This window comes from Littorina saxatilis, linkage group LG9 (assembly GCF_037325665.1).
Source record: "Littorina saxatilis isolate snail1 linkage group LG9, US_GU_Lsax_2.0, whole genome shotgun sequence".
NCBI classification, from domain to species: domain Eukaryota; kingdom Metazoa; phylum Mollusca; class Gastropoda; order Littorinimorpha; family Littorinidae; genus Littorina; species Littorina saxatilis.
Window position 1 is genome coordinate 28,990,666 of NC_090253.1, and position 22,067 is coordinate 29,012,732.

Consider the following 22,067-nt stretch of genomic DNA (forward strand, 5'->3'; position numbering starts at 1 on the left):
ACAGGAAGGAGTTTACCTATAAAAAAGCACAGGTCTTTTGTCTTGGTTCTTAAAGTCATGACAGTCAACACAAAAAGAACCCCATAATAAAATGCATTATGCTGGAAAGTAGAGTTAACGTTTCCTCTCTAAGCTTACTGTCAATGTTCTGCTTGCTTATGCTGTAATCTGTTAGTCAACTGTGAACCAGAAGCGGTTCAAAAAACCAGATGTAATCATACGTAATTAAAACCATTGAAAACTGACGACAAAATGACATTCCATAACAAAAGCAGGAAAAGCAATCTTTTGTGCACTATTTTACCTTCAAAAGACTGTAAACTTGCTTGCTCTCATGCACCTTTTCACCAACACAAGTCATAATATCAGGTGTAATTCACAACTTTATATCACATTTCATGTAGCATGCTTTGATTTCATAATGTAGAAAAGCATCCTTTAATTTAAAAATGTTATATGTGCACCGGTTGCACGGCTGTACAATGTCATATTGGGAACACAAAGCACAACGTTACACAGTAACATACCATAAGTGAGTTTCAAAGCCCCAGCACAAATTTTGTAAGAATTGCATTGTTTGAAGCATGGCACTAAAATGGGCTTACATGTGTCATAAATGTGCTAACACATGTCCTGAATGTGCTCCTCATAAGCAGAGAACAATCAATCCAAGCAAAATAATAATGCACTACCGTGATTAAAATGTCTTTGAATGTATTCAGCCAAGTCAAAAAGGTTTCATCCGGAATTGTCATCACATACACCCTTCATCCAACCAAACATTCATGCGTTGCCATGATCAAAACGTCCTTGAATTTTTCTATCAAGGTCAAGAGCTGTGACCTTCTCAGGTTTTCATAAAACATGATCTCTTCTAAATGATGCTTGCCGTTGAAGTAGGGGAAGAGGCGTACAAACAGCTGAAGATCCTCAACATTCTTCGCAGCAGTGCATGTCATGATGGCGTTCTTTTCAGGCTGGCTGAGATCTTTCAGGAACAGAGAGTTCTGCAGGTGCCAGTGGGACTTGGTCTCCTCAGCAACTCCAGAACCGTCGCTTGGCACCTGTTTCAAGTGTAGAAAGTGTCAGAAAACTTCAACCACTGATCTTGTAGTTTTCTCATAATGGGGGATTTTATCACTAAATTCATGCACTGAGTGTTGCTGCAGAATGGAAGAAAACAAAGGTTGTCATGCGAGAATAATTTAGTGCTATTGAGATTGATATATATGCATAAAAACGCATGTGCTGCGGACCGGCACGGTTGGCCTAGTGGTAAGGCGTCCGCCCCGTGATCGGGAGGTCGTGGGTTCGAACCCCGGCCGGGTCATACCTAAGACTTTAAAATTGGCAATCTAGTGGCTGCTCCGCCTGACGTCCGGCATTATGGGGTTAGTGCCAGGACTGGTTGGTCCGGTGTCAGAATGATGTGACTGGGTGAGACATGAAGCCTGTGCTGCGACTTCTGTCTTGTGTGTGGCGCACGTTATATGTCAAAGCAGCACCGCCCTGATATGGCCCTTCGTGGTCGGCTGGGCGTCAAGCAAACAAACAAACAAACGTGCTGTCCAACGCAGTAGACAGTACAATTCTGGATTACTGTTCAAACAACTGACTTTAGTCATTACTATGAGATGAAAAGTTAATGAGGAAAAGGAATGCCAACTTTCATTTTCTTCTTCACCAATGTTCACTACAGTTGTTCCCCCTTCCCCTCACCCCCTCCCTGCACTCCCCAAAATGAAGGTAAATATACTGACCTTATGAACAAACAATCTGAGAAAACAGGATCCTTAAGTCAAAGTCTCAAAGTCAAAGTCTTAAATCATAGGGGTCTTAACAAGAAGGTTTCGCTGAGCATGAAATCGTTCTCAGCCCCATACCTCTATAGAGGGAGACTTGGACAGGTGCTTGCCAAGAGTTGACGATGACGACCCCGGCGTCATGATGGGGTGAGAGGGCCCGATGCTCTCGTCGCTGTTGACTGACGCCACATCGGACATGCTGGGCGCTCGTTCCAAGTTGGAGGAGTGGTCCTCCATGAAGTATCGGAACAGGGACTCTTCTTCTACCTGGACAGGAGAAGCAGATATTATTATTATTAGTCAGTCAGTCAGTCAGTCAGTCAGTCAATCTGTCTATCTCTGTCTCTGTCTCTCCCTCCATGTAAATATGTGATTAGAGTAGTCCCTCTCTGGGCGAGGGCTGGTTGAAAAATAGCTTGTTTGTAATGCTTATGCCACACCCTTCATAAAATTTGATTTGATCTCTCTCTCTCGCACCCTCTCTCTTTCTGGTGTGTGTGTGTGTGTGTTTGTGTCATGCGTAGGAGACTTGGGTGTGGATGTCAGGACAGATACGCACACGAACATCAGAGGACAGTTTCCAGGGTAGTAAAAATGGATCGTAGCTGCATTATGTCCCCTCTTTCTTTCAAAAGCCAATTAATTATCTGATTAACAAATGGAAGTACGCGCTCTTAATGCATACGACATGCGTTATAGAGAAAGTGAGAGTTATGCCTACTCTATTACACATGTCACTAACTATTACCCAAGCAGTCATTTAGAGTGCTTACTTCCCTTTGTTTATCAGATCTGTAAATAACGCTCTGCTTCATCTGTTTAAGATAAAGCCAATTAATTCGTTTAATCGATACTCTTCAGCTTTAAAGCGAGGTCTGCTGAGCATACCTGTACATTGGAGGTTGAGGACTCCGCCATAGAAGATGTGACGCTGATGGATGTGGACGTGAGCAGCCTCTCGTTGGGCACGAAGAAGATGTACTTGTGCAGCTGCACCAACAGTCTCCTCTGCAGCATCCACACCACCATCTGAACACTCTGTGCCTGAAACTTCAAGCACACCTGGATGTCTAGTTTGTGTATGTACAAAGAGAAACTCAAGAGTAAAAGTAAATGACCATGAAGCTGGCACATGCACGCCCGCACACACGCGCGCGCACACACACACATACACACACAAATATGCAGTGATATAGATCTATGCACATGATCAAGATCGCTCCTGAAGATTTATAAACAAGAATGCAGTGGTGCGAATAATTATTCCGTCAATCGAATGCACTGTCACTGAAAATACGTCAGGTTCTCTCTCATCTTCACTTTTATCATTTACAAGGGTACAGAGGAGAGAGAGAGATAAATGTGCACAGAATTACCTGTGGATGATCTGCAACACTGCGCATATCGCCCAGTTGGCACGGAAACGAGAAGTCGGCCATGGCCACATGCAGCGACCGCCCACGGAACTGCAGCACAAAGTCCTCCACCAGTGTTGAGTTGACCAGCGTGTTGGCGATGGGGGACAGGAGGTACTCGTTGCTTTCACACAGCGGGTAGATCACCATGGTTTTGCCCCAGTACACCAGGTGACAGGCTAGCAGAAACACCTGCAAGGGTTTTAAACATGTGTTGGTCAGATTTCAGCTCAATAGCAACAAAACTGAAGCTATCCTAATAGGCACTACATCCAAACTCTCCAAAGCCACCTCCGACTCTCTTCAACTCTCTGACTCTTCTGTCCCTCTGTCCTCTGCTGTCAAAAACCTCGGAGTCACTCTAGACAACACCCTTTCCATGAAACAACACATCTCTTCTGTCTCTCGCACCTGCTACTTCCAACTCCGCCGCATCGCCACTATCCGCAAGTACCTCACCACAGATGCTACCGCCAAACTGGTCACTTCCACCATTCTCTCACGTCTTGACTATTGTAACTCTCTCTTGGCGGGTCTTCCCTCTTCTTCTATCTCTCGTCTCCAACGCATTCAAAATAGCTCTGCCCGTCTTGTCTTACGAAAGAAAAAGAGAGATCACATCACCCCCCTCCTAAATCAGCTCCACTGGTTGCCCGTTCCTGCCCGTATCACCTACAAAATCAACACTCTCACCTACAAATGCCTCCATGGTCTCGCCCCTGCCTATCTCTCCGACTCTCTCTCTCTCTATGTCCCTTCACGAGCACTCAGATCATCTGCCGACTCCCTCAAGCTCAACATCCCCCACACCAAACTCAAAACAGCAGGTCAACGCTCATTTTCTTTCCAAGCACCTAGCCAATGGAACACACTACCTCTCCCCCTCCGTCAACAACAGTCCCTCGAATCATTCAAATCTGCACTCAAGACATTCCTTTTTTCCAAATAATCCATGCATTCTGCACTGCCCACCCCATCCCACCCTGAATAACTGTACATATTTTAATGGTTGATGGTGTGTGTGTGCTTGTGACTTTAAGTCTCCGTGTGTGTGAATGAGTGTATGTGCGCCTTGAGTCGCCTGTTGGTGAGATATGTGCGCGTTATAAATATTCGTATTATTATTATGTATTATTATTTAGCCCAAAAGGCCACAGAAAAAATAAAATGTTTGTTGCTGGTGCAAAGGCCACAAAAATTAGGTCATTTTCCTTTTTTTCATTAAAGTTTGTTTGGTTTTTTTACACTGGCGAATGTAGCTTTTTCTTGGCTAGAAATCATGCGAGATGTGTCCCCTAGATGTCATAGAAAGTACATGTAACTGCCTTGTAAAGTTTGCAAAATTGCGTCTGTCATTTTTAATTGATTTTTTTATTTTTATTGATTATTTAAAAGTTTTTGAGTAAAGAGAAAAAAATTGGGTCAGTTGAGAAATCAAACACATGTCTTTTTCTTGGCCTTAAATTGTCACTGATCAGCTGTACCTCTCAATCTCAGTGAAAGCAAATAAAGAAGCATGTAAAGATCAGGAGAGATAACAAGTCTGTCAAGTCTCCTGCATGACAACGCGCACACTCTCGCAAACCTTCAAAAGCCAGTTATCTCCCTTGACCCACTCATCAACACTGGTGCTTATAATTTAATGGAGACAGTATCTCCTTGCCAATAAGGCTACCCTTCCCCTCTACCCATAAACGATCCAGGTTTCCCTTTTGGGAACATGAGCCCTGATCTTTGAGACTGAGGACAAAGACTGTTAGCCATTAGCTATTCTGATTAAAAACAAGTCGGTTAAAGGAAATCAATGTATGCAATACATTTACTCAGTCTGTTGGTCTTGGAGGATGAAACTGAACATACTGAATTGTTTTCACCGAGACACTGAAGTTATCAGAAAAAAAGTATTTCACATGGCTGGACAGTTTCCAGAACTCACCTGCACTTCTACAAAGACACACACACACACACACTCACTCACACACACAGACACACGCACGCACACACGACGTCACCTGTGACAGACTGAGGTCAGCATCGAGAGAGAGGGTCTGGAGGTTTTTGAGCGGGCTGATCATCTTCACCAGCCTGACCAGGGCCGGAGAAGAGTCGATGGGCAGACTGTGGAGGAGCTCCTCTAGGGGCTGAAGGAGGAGAAGGCCATGGTACGGCTTCATGGCCGACAGGCACTTCTCTACATCCTTCGGCTCTAAGTGCAGCACTCGAGAACCAGTGACTATCACATGTACCTGTGACAGAAGAGGTAAAAAATATATGATTGAATGCTTAGCGTCTTTGAAGTAAGCATGCACACAGTTTTGTGTGTGTCGTTTTGTTGTATGTTGTTTGCACCTACAAGAATAAAATTAGTTATGCATTTGTTACAACATATGACTATCAGCACAGACTGACATGTTTTGGTTCTAAGCGCAATACTGACGATTCTTTCACTATAGTTTACCCGCACATTAGTTTTCACACACACACACACACACACACACACGCACACACACGCACACACACACGCACACGTTTGCATATTACTTGAAGGAACCTATGCACAAAATTAAAGTGAATCGGACCCGGGATTTAAATACACTATTATCCCCTTGATAGAGGTTTTGGCCCAAGGGGGCCTACAAACCATAAATCATATTAACCTTATGAGGCAGGCAAAAGTTGACCTCCACCCAGCCGTTGATGTGCAGGAAGACAACCCCACTGTCCACAAGACTCTGGTGAACTTTCTTCAGCTCATTGGCCAGCAGACTTCTCTGCAGTATGAGGCGGAACGGATTTAGCATGGAGTCTTCGGGCTGCGACTGCACATGGTCAAAGACAGCTCTGATTGTCTTTGACTGGGACGAGAGGAACTGGCATCGCTTTTCTTCATGGCAAATGGCCACAATGAGTTCTTTGGCTAGGGCGTGATAGCTGCCGATGGCCGAGTCCACTATGTTGGCCCTCAGGGCGAACACAAGATTGACTGTGTTGATCCTATGGCTCTGGGACTTCCCTGATGTTGTTGACTGTAACAAAAGATAGTGTATGGTTTAATTAATTGTTTCTAAAGTCACTTGCACTAGTGTAGCCAATGCAACACTCATTTTCAACCTAAGCCTGCAAATACAATGGTACCTAAGATTTGAGGCCCCTATAGCTATGACGAGAGGACACTCCCGTAAAAGACAGCTTAATTGTCCCTTTGTCTATTATCTTGACCAAAATATACCTGTCATGACAGGTCATCTGCAATGTAGGGGCATCATTAGCTGGTCGAAAGGGTGTCCTTTCATCACAGGTACCACTGTACTGCCTCTCTTGCTTAAAACACATTTAATTATAAAAAATAAAAAAACACCATCAAACACAAGTACTGATTAGCATCCACGTAACATGTTCCCTTACCAAAAAAAGTATACACATGCAGATGGAGTGACAACCTGTACTATAAACAGAACAAAAATGGGATTCAAGAAAAAATAAAGGTAGTGACTATATCCACGGGTCCGTGCCTCTGGTCCCCCATGCTATATCCACGTCAGTGACGTCATTTCCGCGGAATCTCGGAATCGTTCGGAATCACTCGGCAGTCGAAGCCTCGCGTTGGCACTCGGGACTCTTGGCGCCATATTGTTGAGATGGAGGAGGAGGAAGAATCAATTTGTGTTGCAATTTGTTTTCATAAAATAACAGACCCTGTGTTGGGTCTTGTAACAATAAAGAGAAGTAACTGAATTCACAAACTCATTGCTGAACGACCACTTGATCTTCTTAGATTTTAAGAGAGCAAAAAATGGTGAATTCAAAATCATGGGAGTACTGTGGACAGTTGTGACTTACGGAGTTCAGCCCCTCAGCACCAATCTAGCGAATAGGGAAGACCAATACATCATTCTTCATCTTCCGGTTGGTAGCTTTAGTCCACACGTTGACAACATTCATTTAAACATTTGAACAATCGACACATGCTTCACACTGCATCAAAAATCACCGCAAACTAGGAAAGTGCAAATCCCGAATAAACGTGCAAGTTCAGGTGAGGTTCGTATTAAGAGGGGGGGGGGGGGGGGGGGGGGGGGGAGCCTGCAATGTTGCAATGTCACCACAGAGAACGCTGTATACTGCTCATAAAGTCTAAACATGGAATTATGACATTGATATTTTACAGCTGACGTCCTAGTCATGTCTGTTAAGTGCCGAACCGAAAGCAGGAAAATATTGGACAAGAGTAGTGTCCCTTGTCAGTGACGTGGATTTAGCATGGGGGACTCGAGGCACGGACCCGTGGATGTAGCCACAGCCAAAAATAAATTATACTGACACTGACGGAAGAAATGTACCCCCTTCTTCGCACCGAACCCCCTCCAACACTCCAATTTTGTTCTTTTAAATCTAGCATCATGTACAGAACTTCACTAATAACTTCACCCCCCTATACCTGAGATTGTTGTTTCGCTGTCGAGAGATAGCTTGTGTGTTCTATCTGGATAGGAAAGCCCGCAAAGCGAACATCGTCAATCTTCACGGTGAAGTTTCTTCCACACAGACTCGTCTTCACCGCCAGAAGGTTGGCCAGAGTCTTGTCCTCGAATCCCACCAGCACACCATTCTTGATCAGCTGAGCGGAGGCCTTGCTCGGGTTGCTGTGCAGTCTGTCTTCGGAGATCTTCTGCGCGTATGGGTTGTGTAGCCTTGTTTTGGTGGGAATCGTCGGTTTGTTTTCCGTCTCATCAAAGGGGTATCTGAAAAGTAGTCTGTCGCCTCTTGTTCCTGAGGTGACGAGTATGATCGCTACCGGGTTCAGATCCGACATCGCGATCCGGCTTCTGGACGAGTCGCGAGGTCAACGTCGATGAGAGCAAGAATTTTGTTTCAGTTTTTTCGACAACCAAAACGAGATTTTCGGAGATGAAAACTACACAGTTTTCGAGTGTAGCGCAACATAACTTCGTCTGATGGCAGAAATAATAGCACATGTAAATCCACAGACACATGAGCCGATCTACGAAGTAAGAACGGTCGTGACATTAGTCTTTAAACATACAAACGGTGACCCTACATTCAGCTGCTATGTTTATCTCTGTGTAGCCATGATGTAGGCGAGAGTGATTTCCCTTGCATCACTTGATTTCGGTCCGACTAAACTACGCGCCAGCACGCGCTAGCACGCGCCAGCACGCGCTACCTTGAACCATAGCACTTATATACTTTATTTTTATATTTCTAGTTAGTTCATCGTCCATTCTCACATAATACAAAATTTCAAACTTCAATGATGAAAAATACGGAAGTTAATTATGACGAGTTTAAAGAGAGCTAATGCACTACTCTCAAATCCGACGATTTCTCTATGATTGACTAAACAGCGTGCTACCACTTTGAAGTAGACGCTACCCAGTGATCCATAACACTTACATAATTTATTTTTATAGTCTATATAGTTCATTGTCCATTCTTACATAATACAACATTTCAAGCTTGAGTGTTGAACATTTCAGTAGTTATGACGGGTTTTAGGCGAGCTAATGCGCTACTCTCAAATCCGACAAAATCCGGCAGTCACTAAAACTGCGCGCTACCAATTTTAAGTGGACGCTACTGAGATTCATAGCTGTTATATAATTTATCTGTATGTTTCTAGTCATTCCATCGTCAGTTCTTACATTATACAAAATTTCAAACTTCAGTGATAAAATTTACGATAGCTAAGACGCGTTATAGGAGAGCTATCCAAAGGGCCGTGGCTCCATGTCCGACAATCGTCGGATTTGAGAGTAGTGCATTAGCTCTCCTTAAACTCGTCATAACTTCCGTATTTTTCATCATTGAAGTTTGAAATTTTGTATTATGTGAGAATGGACGATGAACTAACTAGAAATATAAAAATAAAGTATATAAGTGCTATGGTTCAAGGTAGCGCGTGCTAGCGCGTGCTGGCGCGTAGTTTAGGCGGACCCCTTGATTTCGGTCCTCGATTGCTCAGTGGATGCTGTTGCACGGACTCTCTGGGTGCGCAACATTGTGCCAACACAACTATGTAAATTGTCAATATAGTCAGTTGCAAATCAAGTTAACCGAATGGCAGCCATGCAGTACGAAATGTACCAAAAACGTGACGACACTGACAAGGCAAAGTTTCGATCTGATCGGGTGGCAAAACCGTCACCCGGCCGCCGCCTCAGTATCATCACGGTCATTCCCATTAAGTTATTCAAGTTTCTCGTAAAGCTTGCAAGAATCAAGTTGTCTGTTTCTGATATTGACATCTCGGAATGTGGTTAAATGGCCTGGTTTCTTCTTTGATAATGAGCGAGTCTCAAGGCTGTGATTGCAAACAATTGATGGGCCAGTGGCAGGGGCGGATCTCAGTGTTGCTTTGTAAGGGGGGGTGCACCGGCTTTGAATCGAAAGTGAATGTGATGGGCGCAAAGCGCCCGAATTTGCTAGGGGGTCCGGGGGCATGCCCCCCCGGAACAAAATTTGGCTCAAAGAAGCAAAATGGTGCCATCTGGTGCCGTTTGAACTTATAAATGGTCATAGAATCAGCTATCCAATTTTTTTTATTTTTTTTTGCTGGAGGGGGGGTGCACGTGCACCCTGTGCACCCCCCCCCCCTCGTCCGCCCCTGAGTGGTACTCTGAGAACTTGACTTAAGTTACAGTTTTAAACAACTGAAAAACAGCGACATTACGCAAGTGGGGACCTGTCTTGATTGTGACATTTTTCTCAAAACCGCGTTTTCATGCAACATTGCTTCCAACGCTTAACATACTAAGGCTTTTGTTGACTCAAAAGATCTACAATTTTGAAATTGTCTGTAGTAGTTGATATTATAGTTGACAAAATTTAAAAAAAAATAAATGCCGAATAAAACAAAAGTTTTATCTTATTTGTTTAAAAAAAAAAAGGTAAGTCAACGATTTATCTGAGGAAAAAAATTATATCACAAGAAAAAATGAAATAAAATGTTTAGAAACGCATACATTTTTTCTTGGAGATATCGATGTCATCGCTGAATAGATATCAAAAGACAAAATGTTCTTTGTTGTCAGTGCAAAGTTGGGGAAATCATGTACATGTAGCAGCGCCTTTATTTAGTCAGTTCGTGAAGACTGTTTGTAACAATTCAGTAAATAGCGCATCAGTTTGTCGGAAGGTCCACACGACAACTCCTGTTTTCTTGGAACTAGAAACTGCACGCGACACATAACTTGCCACTCGACATAAATTATACTTATCGTCAGTGTCGAGTTGATAAGCGCATACCATCAATCAACTTCGTTCGACCTATACCAGGCTGTGTATGACCTTGTCGTATAATTCACCTACATTTTGTTGTGATCATTGTGGGGTATATTGTCTCATTTCTGAGGAATACGGAACAGGCTGCGAGCTCCAAGGAAAACATGAATCGGCCGGAAAGAAGAATAGTCAATTAAGTTGCCTCAGTTTGTAGTCGGTGTTGTTTGCTGGGTTTCTTTCGACAGTACAAAAAGCTGACATGATAATAATGCAGAACCATAAGAGCCTAGAGAGAGCGAGAAAGACTCGAGAAAGAGAGAGACACTGAGAGACAGAGACAGAGAGATAGACAGAGAGAGAGACAGATAGAGAGAGACAGATAGACAGACGGACAGACAGACAAACAGACAGAGACTGAGTACTGATACACGCACACTCAGTCAATGATCTGGCACACATCAGTACACACACACACACACCAGTACACACACACTCACACCAGTACACACACACTCACACACACACTCACACCGTGACACACACACATAACGGCACGTCACACACACACACACACACTGCACGTCAGTGACACACACACACACACACACACACACACACACAGAGAACCATAAGCGAGAGGGGGAGAGATAGAGAGATGGATAGAAAGAGACTCACATACACACACACATACGCGCGCACGCACGCGAAGCGGCCCGAACCATAACAAACTAATCTGGAGAAACTAATAAACCAAAACATAACCTTACAAGCCAAAGCAAAGCAAAACAAGAGGCGAAGCCATCAAGGCTCACGTAAGAAATCGACAAACAGTAACACAAACTCAATCACACACACACACACACACACACACACACACACGGCACACACACACAGAAAGAGCATAGGTGAAACTGTGCAAGAAAGCGAGACACTAGATCTAGATCTGTCTGTCTGCATGTAGCCTACTTACAAGGACACGACTGCCAACTAGTCTCGGCGCGCTCAAAATAATAATGACCGAGACTGTCAGTACTTCCTTCGCGTGACGTCTAACCCTCTTACGTCATAATGTGACGTCAATGTAATGTGACGTCTTCAAATGTTAGAGTTTCTACCACAGACATACACACGCACAGACGCACGCACGCACGCACGCACAGACAGACAAAGTTACGATCGCATAGGCTACACTTACGTGAGCCAACAAAGCAAGACAGCAAACAAGTCGCGTAAGGCGAAAATACAATATTTAGTCAAGTAGCTGTCGAACTCACAGAATGAAACTGAACGCAATGCCATTTTTCAGCAAGACCGTATACTCGTAGCATCGTCAGTCCACCGCTCATGGCAAAGGCAGTGAAATTGACAAGAAGAGCGGGGTAGTAGTTGCGCTAAGAAGGATAGCACGCTTTTCTGTACCTCTCTTTGTTTTAACTTTCTGAGCGTGTTTTTAATCCAAACATATCATATCTATATGTTTTTGGAATCAGGAACCGACAAGGAATAAGATTAAAGTGTTTTTAAATTGATTTCGACAATTTAATTTTGATAATAATTTTTATATATTTAATTTTCAGAGCTTGTTTTTAATCCGAATATAACATATTTATATGTTTTTGGAATCAGCAAATGATGGAGAATAAGATGAACGTAAATTTGGATCGTTTTATAAATTTTTTTTTTTTTTTTTACAATTTTCTGATTTTTAATGACCAAAGTTATTAATTAATTTTTAAGCCACCAAGCTGAAATGCAATACCGAAGTCCGGGCTTCGTCGAAGATTACTTGACCAAAATTTCAACCAATTTGGTTGAAAAATGAGGGCGTGACAGTGCCGCCTCATCTTTCACGAAAAGCCGGATATGACGTCATCAAAGACATTTATCAAAAAAATGAAAAAAAAGTTCGGGGATTTCATACCCAGGAACTCTCATGTCAAATTTCATAAAGATCGGTCCAGTAGTTTAGTCTGAATCGCTCTACACACACACACACACACACACACACACACACACACACATAGGGAGGCCCACAGAGAAAATCCAAAATGGCGGCCACAGCCGTGATTTATTTTTACTTTTCTCTGAAGATTTAAAAGGCTAAATAAATATTTTGAAAACGTCAAACAACTTGCAAGGGTTTCTCCAGTTGTTGTTCTTTTGAATGATTGTTGGTATGTGAACGTGCTGTTTTTGGTTCATGAGTAAAACAAGTCCCGAACTTGCCCCAAAACGCTATCTTCCGCTTCGGACTTAGCCGCAAACGCGGTGTACAGGGAAAAAGCTATTTGACGTCGCGGCAAGCGAAACACTCGAAATCGTCACCCAAGTTCCAAGAGCGCGCGAAGAAAAACTATTTAAAGTACAATACTGAAATTTAGTGTGGCATAAGATCAACCCTTTGTTATGATGTATGTGAAAGAACGACTTATCAAAATGTTATTAACGTCTTGAAAAAGGGTGGGTTCTGAACACAGTGTTTTACTTTTTACACAGATGTTTCTGGAAATCGCTCTTTTCTGTCAATAATTTTAAAAGGCCAATCTACCAGGACAATGTCTTATCTAATCAATGTGTGCATTACTTTAACCGGGCCAACCGATTGAAGTGAAGCAATATTTCAACTTTTGCGCCGTCCAAGGCCGAATCGCGTATGTTCTGAGATCTCGCAAGAAAAAAGTATTAGACGCAGTTTAATTACATTTTGCATACCATCAGATCAATCCTTTGTAATTATGTATTCCGCAGAGCGACTCATAATTATTATTACTATGTTGTGAATATAGTTGATTCTGAACACAGTGTTTTTGTTTTGACACAGGCGTTTTTGGAAATCGCTCTTTTCTCTCATTAATCTTAAAAGGCTAATCTACAAGAAGAACATCATTTCTCATCAATACGGGCTATACTTTGACCGGGCCAATCGATTGAAGTGAAGCGATTATCCAACGGCTGCGCCGCCGAAGGCTGAATCTAGTCATTTACAGAGTGATACAACTATTTGCATGACGTCGCGGCAAGCTGAAACACTCCAAATTATCGCCCCAGTTCCAAAGACTCGCAAAGGAAAGATATGCTAACCAGATTCATGAAATTTTGCGTGCGATACAATCAACTTTCTGTTATTATAATTATGTTCAAAGGAGCAACTTACAAAATATATCATTACGTCGATGAAAGGGTTTATTCTGAACACAGTGTTTTCTTTTAAACACATGCGTTTTAGGAAGTCGCTCGATCTTTCTTCTCAGTGATCTCAAGAGATACATCTACCAGTAAGTTTAGTACATTTTTTCTCATCAGTATGTGCTTTGGCTTGACCTTGACAAGCGATTGAAGTGAAAAAAAACCAAAGCTGATCAACTCTCGCAGTCATACAAAAGCAGTGTTCAGTATCAGAGTATGCACAGTGAAAAACTTGACGTCGCGACAAGCCGAAATTCGAAATTATCGCCTATTTTCCTCGAGCTCGCAAAGAAACTTGAACTTATTTTGAACAGAAAATATATTGTGTAGTGAAAGATCTCTGCAAAAGATCTATCCAGAAGTCTGTTCTCATCCTGATGTAGATTTGTTGGACTTCGCCTAGCGATTAAATTAAAACGCTTTTCAACTGTTTCGTCACCGCCGAAGGCATGCCGTGAAATGTCACAGGAAAATATATGTTATAATTTTAGGTTTGTCAACTCCCTACCAAAGTTAGATCAACGAATTAGCAACATCTTTAAAAAGAATAACCGAGCCTTCCAGCTGTGGTAATGATTTTTTTTTCTCCGCGACGCGGCCTTGAATAGATCCATCAGTTATAGTGAACAGATCTAACAAGAACACCAATTTTGCTTACATGACTCGCCTTCGCCACAAGTATTACAGGGCCGGACTACCGGGGGGGTTATGGGGATTGCGCAACCCCCCCCCCCCCCCCTAGCCTAAACATGTAGGCTACCTCACTTATTTAAAACATTTTTTATTATTGTTTATTTTATGCCGTTTCATGCAAGGAGCAACCATTTTCCTATCTCAGAATATGACCTACCCATCAGCTTCAGGGGGCTTCCCCCTGACCCCCACTGGCAACCACCCCCCCCCCCCCCCCCCCTTTCCTCTTAGCCTAGTCCGGCCCTGTATTATTATCAGAAACAGGCTATTTACGACACGCAGGACCCCGTGACCCAGCAAAATTAACAGACCCAAGGAGAAGGTTTGTTGGGGGACAATGAAATTCCGGTTTAAAACACGTGGACAAAACACGTACGTAGCTACCTCACTGCAACATGGATTGCTTCACAGGACCGATCAGCACACAGAAGCCCTTTTCGCAGTAACCTAGCTGTAGATACTCGCTTTGCAAAGTAAATTCTCGGTAGAACGTTCTCTCACAAAACACACACACACACACAAACACACACACATACATTTTGATCCAGAATCACAAAGACAGACACATACACACATGCATACATACTCACGCACACACGAACACAAACATACACACACACATGAATACAGACAGACACACGTGCACATAGACACATATGTCTTCGCTCTCATTCCGTTAGTGCGAATTTGTTAATCGCTGTTGCTTCTGTGGCTGCAATACGTGGCTTCCAAGTCAAGCGTGCATCTTGGGTAATTACTCCAACAAAAGGTAGCGTTTCAACCTTAATCGGAAGGTCGAGGGTTCGAATCCCGGCCGCGGCCGCCTGGTTGGTTAAGTGTGGAGATTTTTTTCCATCTCCCAGGTTATGTGCAGACCTGCTAATGGCTTATTGTCTAAGACTTCAAAATATTAGCAAAGATCACTTTGACAGTGTTACAAAGGTTTTTTTGGCAAAAGCTCATTCGCACGGAACCGACGTGATGATTTCTTTGAAAAACAGGTGCTATTTGTGGCCAAATGTCTAAGTGATCTTAGCTAAAAAATGTTTAGTCTTAAACGCTTTGGCGAATAATTCTAATTAAATTGTGTTGTTGAGAAATGAATTTCCTCCAAAAATGTCTTTACCTTGTTAAAAAAATATTCATTTTTACGATTTTTGTAGCGTTGAAGAGACACGTTTGCCTGCAATCACGACTCGCTTGACCCCTACCCTGTATAACACAATTTATGAACAAGTAAAAGATAAAAACGATTAAATACTATGCATTTGTCGTAGAGCCAGTAAAATAGCCTCTACGAATCTGTTTTTCGTTTTGATTTATCTTATCTGGTTCACATTTTACGACAATTTGAAAATGACGAAAAATCACTCGCAACAATGGGCGCGAATGAGTTGCGTTTCTTTCGCCGGGGATTGTACACGCAAGCACAAGACTAAGTGCGCACGGAAAAGATCCTGTAACCCATGTCAGAGTTCGGTGGGTTATAGGAACACGAACATATCCAGCATGCTTCCTCCGAAAGCGGCGTATGGCTGCCTAAATGGCGGGGTAAAAACGGCCATACACGTAAAAACCCACTTGTGCAAAAACATGAGTGAACGTGGGAGTTTTAGCCCATGAACGCAGAAGAAGAAGAGAAGTATGGCGCTGAAGTACTGTATAATTTAGTAATATCTCGATGTCTTTTAGACTATGATCCGCCCTGGGTTTTGTAGCACGAATTACCTGATCTGTAGGTACATCTCATTGAATGTGTAATGTCTGTTTAACGATAGCTTTAATACACTTAGTCACCTGGTGTTCTTCTTTGATCGCGATATGTTTGCAGAATTCATTTCTGTGCTACAATTTCGGTCTGTTCTGTTTCATTTTCATGCTTGTGTGTTTATTGATTGTATTGTTATAATGCTGAATTAATTTTCCGACGATTTTTGAAATTTAAAGTGTGACTGATGACTTGAAATGACTTTTATGGCGCTGAATTGTTTATTGTTCTTAATTGCTTCTCATAACTAATGATCTGACTTTTTGGCGCTAAATACCTGATGTTATATTTTAAATGTTTCTTTGTTCTGTTCTGCAATTGTATTTGTTACATTTCATTGATTAGACAATTTCTGTTTTGCTGTGAAAGTTTTTTTGTGAAAATCTGTTGTTTGTGTCATTATTGCATTGCTGGGGATTTTGTCATGCTGGATACCTAACCTTAATTGCACCGCAACAAGGATAACAGATATTGTGTGTGTGGGTGTGTATGAGAGAGAGAGAGAGAGAGAGAGAGAGAGAGAGAGAGAGAGAGAGAGAGAGAGAGAGATTCACATACACACATAAGCATACATACGTACGTACGTACATACATACATACATACACACATACATACCTGCATACATACACACATACATACCTGCATACATGGATATGTACACACTTACATACACATAGTTTGCTATATAATCGCGGATATACAGGTTAAGGAAGAAACGCACACATTTTCAGTTAGGCAGATTAAAATATAACGCATAACTGCAAACTTGTGCTGTAGTTAGTGTTTTCTTGTTTGGAAGTAAAATTATTATCATTCAATGTGTGGAAATATGCTAAAATGTGAGGTTACAAATGTTTTTAAAGATTGACATTGCGGAACATTAATACATTTTATAGTTTTTATTTTAAATTTATTATTTTTGAAAATATTGATTTTCAAGCTTATGTTGTAAAGTTTTGATTATACGGCATCAAAAGTATGACAGCTAGATTGTACATAAAGAGATCTTCAATTTGATATATCGTATGACATCTTTACCTGTAAAACCACTGAAGATTTGCTTGTTCGCGTTTTTTAAATTTCGTGTGATGACGTCAATATAGCCTAAAATTGCAATCGGCTATAAAACCCTTTTTATTGCATTTATTGGTTCAACTGTGATACATTTGTGGTTGCTGCAATCTGTTTTATAAAATAAAACCGAAAAGGTCATTTCTTTTTGCTTTTTTTAATTTGTCGCCCTGTACATAACTTCCCAGTTGTGAAAAAATCGCATATTTGCCTGACTTTACAGTCCAATACCTCCAAATGTATAATTCTAACAGGCTTCAAACTTTGCACAGCAATTCTATAAGTACTTTTACATTTCAAACCTGAACTATAAGAACATTGCTTAATTTTGAAGCTGTTTACAGCACTCTAAAAATGGCCTTCTGTGGTCTGTTTACGCTTACTGTCAGTGGGCCTCCCTAACACACACACACACACACACACACACGCACATACACCACGACCCTCGTTTCGATTCCCCCTCGATGTTAAAATATTTAGTCAAAACTTGACTAAATATAAAAAGGGATTTAGTTTTGCCTGTTTCTCTGTCGCTTCGATGTCGAATAGCAATGTCAGCTGATGAAACGACAATAATAACAACAAAACAAATTCACTGTCGCTCATCCGCACACATATATTTTGAAGGTTAAATCTGATTGATATCATTTTCTTAAAAAAAAGAAACCGCAACACGGATTCACGGGTACCGCCTGTGCGAGTGTTTTGCTTTGAAACGATTGTCCCATGTTTACGACTTGGAACTGCGCACAGCACTCAGTAAAACTAATCAACAACACACGTTTTCTTTTTTGTCCGTCTCGGCCAAGTTATTCCCCTTGATCTTGTTTTCATTGGAACGGGTTTTCTGAAGAAGAAAAATCCTGCATCGTGGCCAAAATACGTGACGTGTGTGTTGTTTTTGCACAATTTTGTATCCGGCTACAATTTCAATTTGTTGTTGTTTTTTCGTTTAAAAGGCGGTTGTTAGCCTACTCCTCTAATTTGACGCACATTTCGTGTCAATGTCCTGAAATTTGTAGCAGGTAAGTCCTCTTAAAAAGCAAAAAACCTGAGCTAGCATCAGATTTTGTTTTTTCGTAACGCATGCTCCCACACACACGCACATACATATACTAGATGAATACCCGGCTTCGCCGGGGTGAATCGCGAGACAGAGACAGACAGCGTGGCGGTTCACCACAATGACCTTTGAAGGCGAAGTCCTGTTTAACGGGATTGAGAATTTTAGAGCTTATTTCTTAGCCCTATATTATCTGTTGTGGCTTCTCAAATGCCAGAACATACAGACAGACAAAAGCCGCTAGACCCCATCACAAACAGAACTCTATAATCCACAGGTGTTGCCCACACACACACACAAACACACACACACACACACACAGAGAAGCCGTATATATATATATATATATATATATATGTATATCTATATCTATAAATATATAGAGATGGGTGACAGTGTATTTTTCGCGTGGCTATAAATTGATTCGACCTTTTCACTTTGACAGTAAGAACAACTTACGGGTGCAAGGGAAGCGTTCTGGACAGCGCAGTGACATTCTAAAAATAGTAACGTAGAAACGGGAATATGGATTGAAGCCACACGAAGGAAGGGAGATAAACGCAAAACACTGAAGAAGATAAGGAAGAGTTACTGGGAATGGTGAAATGAACAGAAAAACCAAAATCGGTTCAGCGCTGCGCGCTGAGAGCACGTGTTGAAATATCTCATCGATGATATTGTGTCCGGGGTGTAGCTGAATAAGGTGTCCAAATTTGAAAAAGATCCACCGAGAACTTTGGCGTTGTGATGTGGTGTAGCGGCTATGGTGTGTCGGTATGGGGGGCCGGGTAGCTCAGGTGGAACCAAAATCGGTTCAGCGCTGCGCGCTGAGAGCACGTGTTGAAATATCTCATCGATGAGGTTGTGTCCGGGGTGTAGCTGAATACGGTGTCCTAATTTGAAAAAGATCCACCGAGAACTTTGGCCGTGCATCGCGAACAGACAGACAGACAGACAGACAGACAGACACTAGTCGTATATATATATATAGATATATATATACACACACACACACACACACACACACACACATATATATATATATATATATATGTACACACACATAAACACACACACACACACAGGTGCAAAGACCACTGTTTTTTTCTGAAAAATCCGGATAGATTTTTAGTTAATGCAGTTGCAAATTATTTCATGTTTTGCCTGCAATACTGCCACGTTTTACATGTTGGCCCCATGCTTGGATTTTCAGTGTCGGTTTCATCCAAGTCATTGTTCGACAACGACGTAGAAATATAAACTTCTGTCCTTGTTCGTAACTCTTTAAGGTTGTGCAGTGGAACCCCCCTTTTAAGACCTCCAAAAATGAGACAAAATCAGGTCTTAACAAGTCGCGTAAGGCGAAATTACTACATTTAGTCAAGCTGTGGAACTCACAGAATGAAACTGAACGCACTGCATTTTTTCACAATGACCGTAGTCCGCCGCTCGTACAAAAGGCGAGCCTGTTTAGCGCGGTAGCGGTTGCGCTGTGCTGCATAGGCTAGCACGCTTTTCTGTACCTCTCTTCGCTTTAACTTTCTGAGCGTGTTTTTAATCCAAACATATCATATCTATATGTTTTTGGAATCAGGAACCGACAAGGAATAAGATGAACTTGTTTTTAAATCGATTTCGGAAATTTAATTTTAATCATAATTTTTATATTTTTAATTTTCAGAGCTTGTTTTTAATCCAAATATAACATATTTATATGTTTTGGGAATCAGAAAATGACAAAGAATAAGATGAACGTAAATTTGGATCGTTTCATAAAAAAATAATTTTAATTACAATTTTCGGATTTTTAATGACCAAAGTCATTAATTAATTTTTAAGCCTCCAAGCTGAAATGCAATACCAAAGTCCAGCCTTCGTCGAATATTACTTGGCCAAAATTTCAATCAATTTGATTGAAAAATGAGGGTGTGACAGTGCCGCCTCAACTTTTACAAAAAGCCGGATATGACGTCATCAAAGACGTTTATCGAAAAAATGAAAAAAACGTATGGGGATATCATACCCAGGAACTCTCATGTAAAATTTCATAAAGATCGGTTTAGTAGTTTACTCTGAATCGCTCTACACACACACACGCACAGACACACACACACACACACCACCTCCACACACACACACACACACACACATACACACACACACACACACACACACACACACACACACACACACATACACCACGACCCTCGTCTCGATTCCCCCTCTATGTTAAAACATTTAGTCAAAACTTGACTAAATGTAAAAGGGGGAAGTCTTAAAATGGAGGTAAATTTACAGAGGTTATAAACAAGAAATCTTTATTTCTTTATTTGGTGTTTAACGTCGTTTTCAACCACGAAGGTTATATCGCGACGGGGAAAGGGGGGAGATGGGATAGAGCCACTTGTCAATTGTTTCTTGTTCACAAAAGCACTAATCAAAAATTTGCTCCAGGGGCTTGCAACGTAGTACAATGTATTACCTTACTGGGAGAATGCAAGTTTCCAGTACAAAGGACTTAACATTTCTTACATACTGCTTGAACAAGAAATCTGAAAAAGCAAGGTCTTAAAAAGCCGAGGGAGTCTTAAATTGGGGGGTCTTCAAAGGGGGGTTCCACTGTAGCTCCCTTGTAAAACACCTAACTCGAAAACATTCAGTCGGTTAATGTATTGAGAGCGAACTATTTTTTATTTCTATTTGTTATATTGTGCATTCTGGATGCGTGTAATTGTGCAGTTACATAAACATGCACATGCACGGGAGCTCTTGCATATACACCGTTTAAAATTCCGTTGTGTCAGCGATGCGCACTATTTTCCTTCCTATGTGAGTGTGTGTGTGTGTGTGTGTGTGTGTGTGTGTGTGTGTGTGTGTGTGTGTGTGTGTGTGTGTGCGTGTGTGCGTGTGTGTGTGTGTGTAAGCGTGTGTGTAAGCGTGTGTGCGTTGGTGTGTTTGTGTGTATGTATATGTGTGTGTGTGTGTGTGTGTGTTTGTGTGTGTGTGTGTGTGTGTGTGTGTGTGTGTGTGTGTGCATGCTTGTGACTTAAGGCATGACTCGAAACCAAGGTTTTTTTGTATACATGTATATGTCGTATCCATTCTGTACAATTTGCGCATTATGTACAATGAGCAGCATATCGTGCTCATTGTATACAATGAGCAAAACTGTTGCCCATTGTATACAATGAGCAAGACCATAAAGTTGCACATTGTATACAATGTGCACCGAACAAGACGAAATCAGTCAGAGAGACCGCCATCGCAACCAGCCGTGGACACGGCCAAGGCTACGCTAAATGTAACTGCCTCGGAGTATGCACAACAAACAAATGCAAATGCTTCAAAGCTCGGCTTCAATGTACTTCTCATTGCCACCCCCGATCTGCTAAATGCAAGAACCATCATGCTTAAAAAAGAAGCAGGTGACCTCTGTGGTACGTTGTTGTCGTTGTTTCCATGTTTTAGCGTGACATGAAAACATGAGCGTTATTAGCAAAAGCGTGAAAGGCGGTGAAAACGACGCTCAATAATTAAATTCCTAATGCACTGTATAGTTTTAGCGAAATGAGAATTAAAACAATGCTTAAACATAACAAACATCGTTATTTGAACATTTTACTCACATATTCCATTCAACCATTCACTATGATTCATATATCAGTGTAGCTTGAACGCCATTCAACAATCTTGCTCACTCGGTGCACATTGTATACAATGTGCAACTTTATGGTCTTGCTCATTGTATACAATGGGCAACAGTTTTGCTCATTGTAAAACTTGTTGCTCATTGTATACAATGTGCAAGATATGCTGCTCATTG

General features: G+C 41.7%; 2 protein-coding genes across 8 annotated transcripts in view; both read right to left on the reverse strand.

Annotated features, from left to right (window-relative positions):
• The window catches only part of LOC138975811 (septin-2-like), a 176,260-nt gene that overhangs the window by 59,533 nt on the left and 94,660 nt on the right, over nt 1-22,067 (reverse strand). The window lies entirely within an intron of this gene.
• Nucleotides 366-8,355, reverse strand: LOC138975806 (GATOR1 complex protein NPRL3-like). The gene is made up of 7 exons (XM_070348557.1): nt 7,659-8,355; nt 5,878-6,246; nt 5,233-5,466; nt 3,182-3,412; nt 2,694-2,855; nt 1,884-2,072; nt 366-1,064 (listed from the first exon to the last, which is right to left on the reverse strand). Exons 1-7 carry the CDS (start codon nt 8,031-8,033, stop codon nt 768-770), a joined length of 1,857 nt encoding a protein of 618 aa, XP_070204658.1. The 5' UTR covers nt 8,034-8,355; the 3' UTR covers nt 366-767.

Coding starts and splice junctions, on each gene's coding strand:
- LOC138975806 (XM_070348557.1), bottom strand. CDS start 8,033: ATGTCGGATCTGAACCCGGTAGCGATCATACTCGTCACCTCAGGAACA. Junction 3,413..5,232: donor CTGACCTCAGTCTGTCACAG/GTGACGTCGTGT, acceptor AAACCCTTGCAG/GTGTTTCTGCTAGCCTGTCA. Junction 1,065..1,883: donor CCAAGTCTCCCTCTATAGAG/GTATGGGGCTGA, acceptor CACTTGAAACAG/GTGCCAAGCGACGGTTCTGG.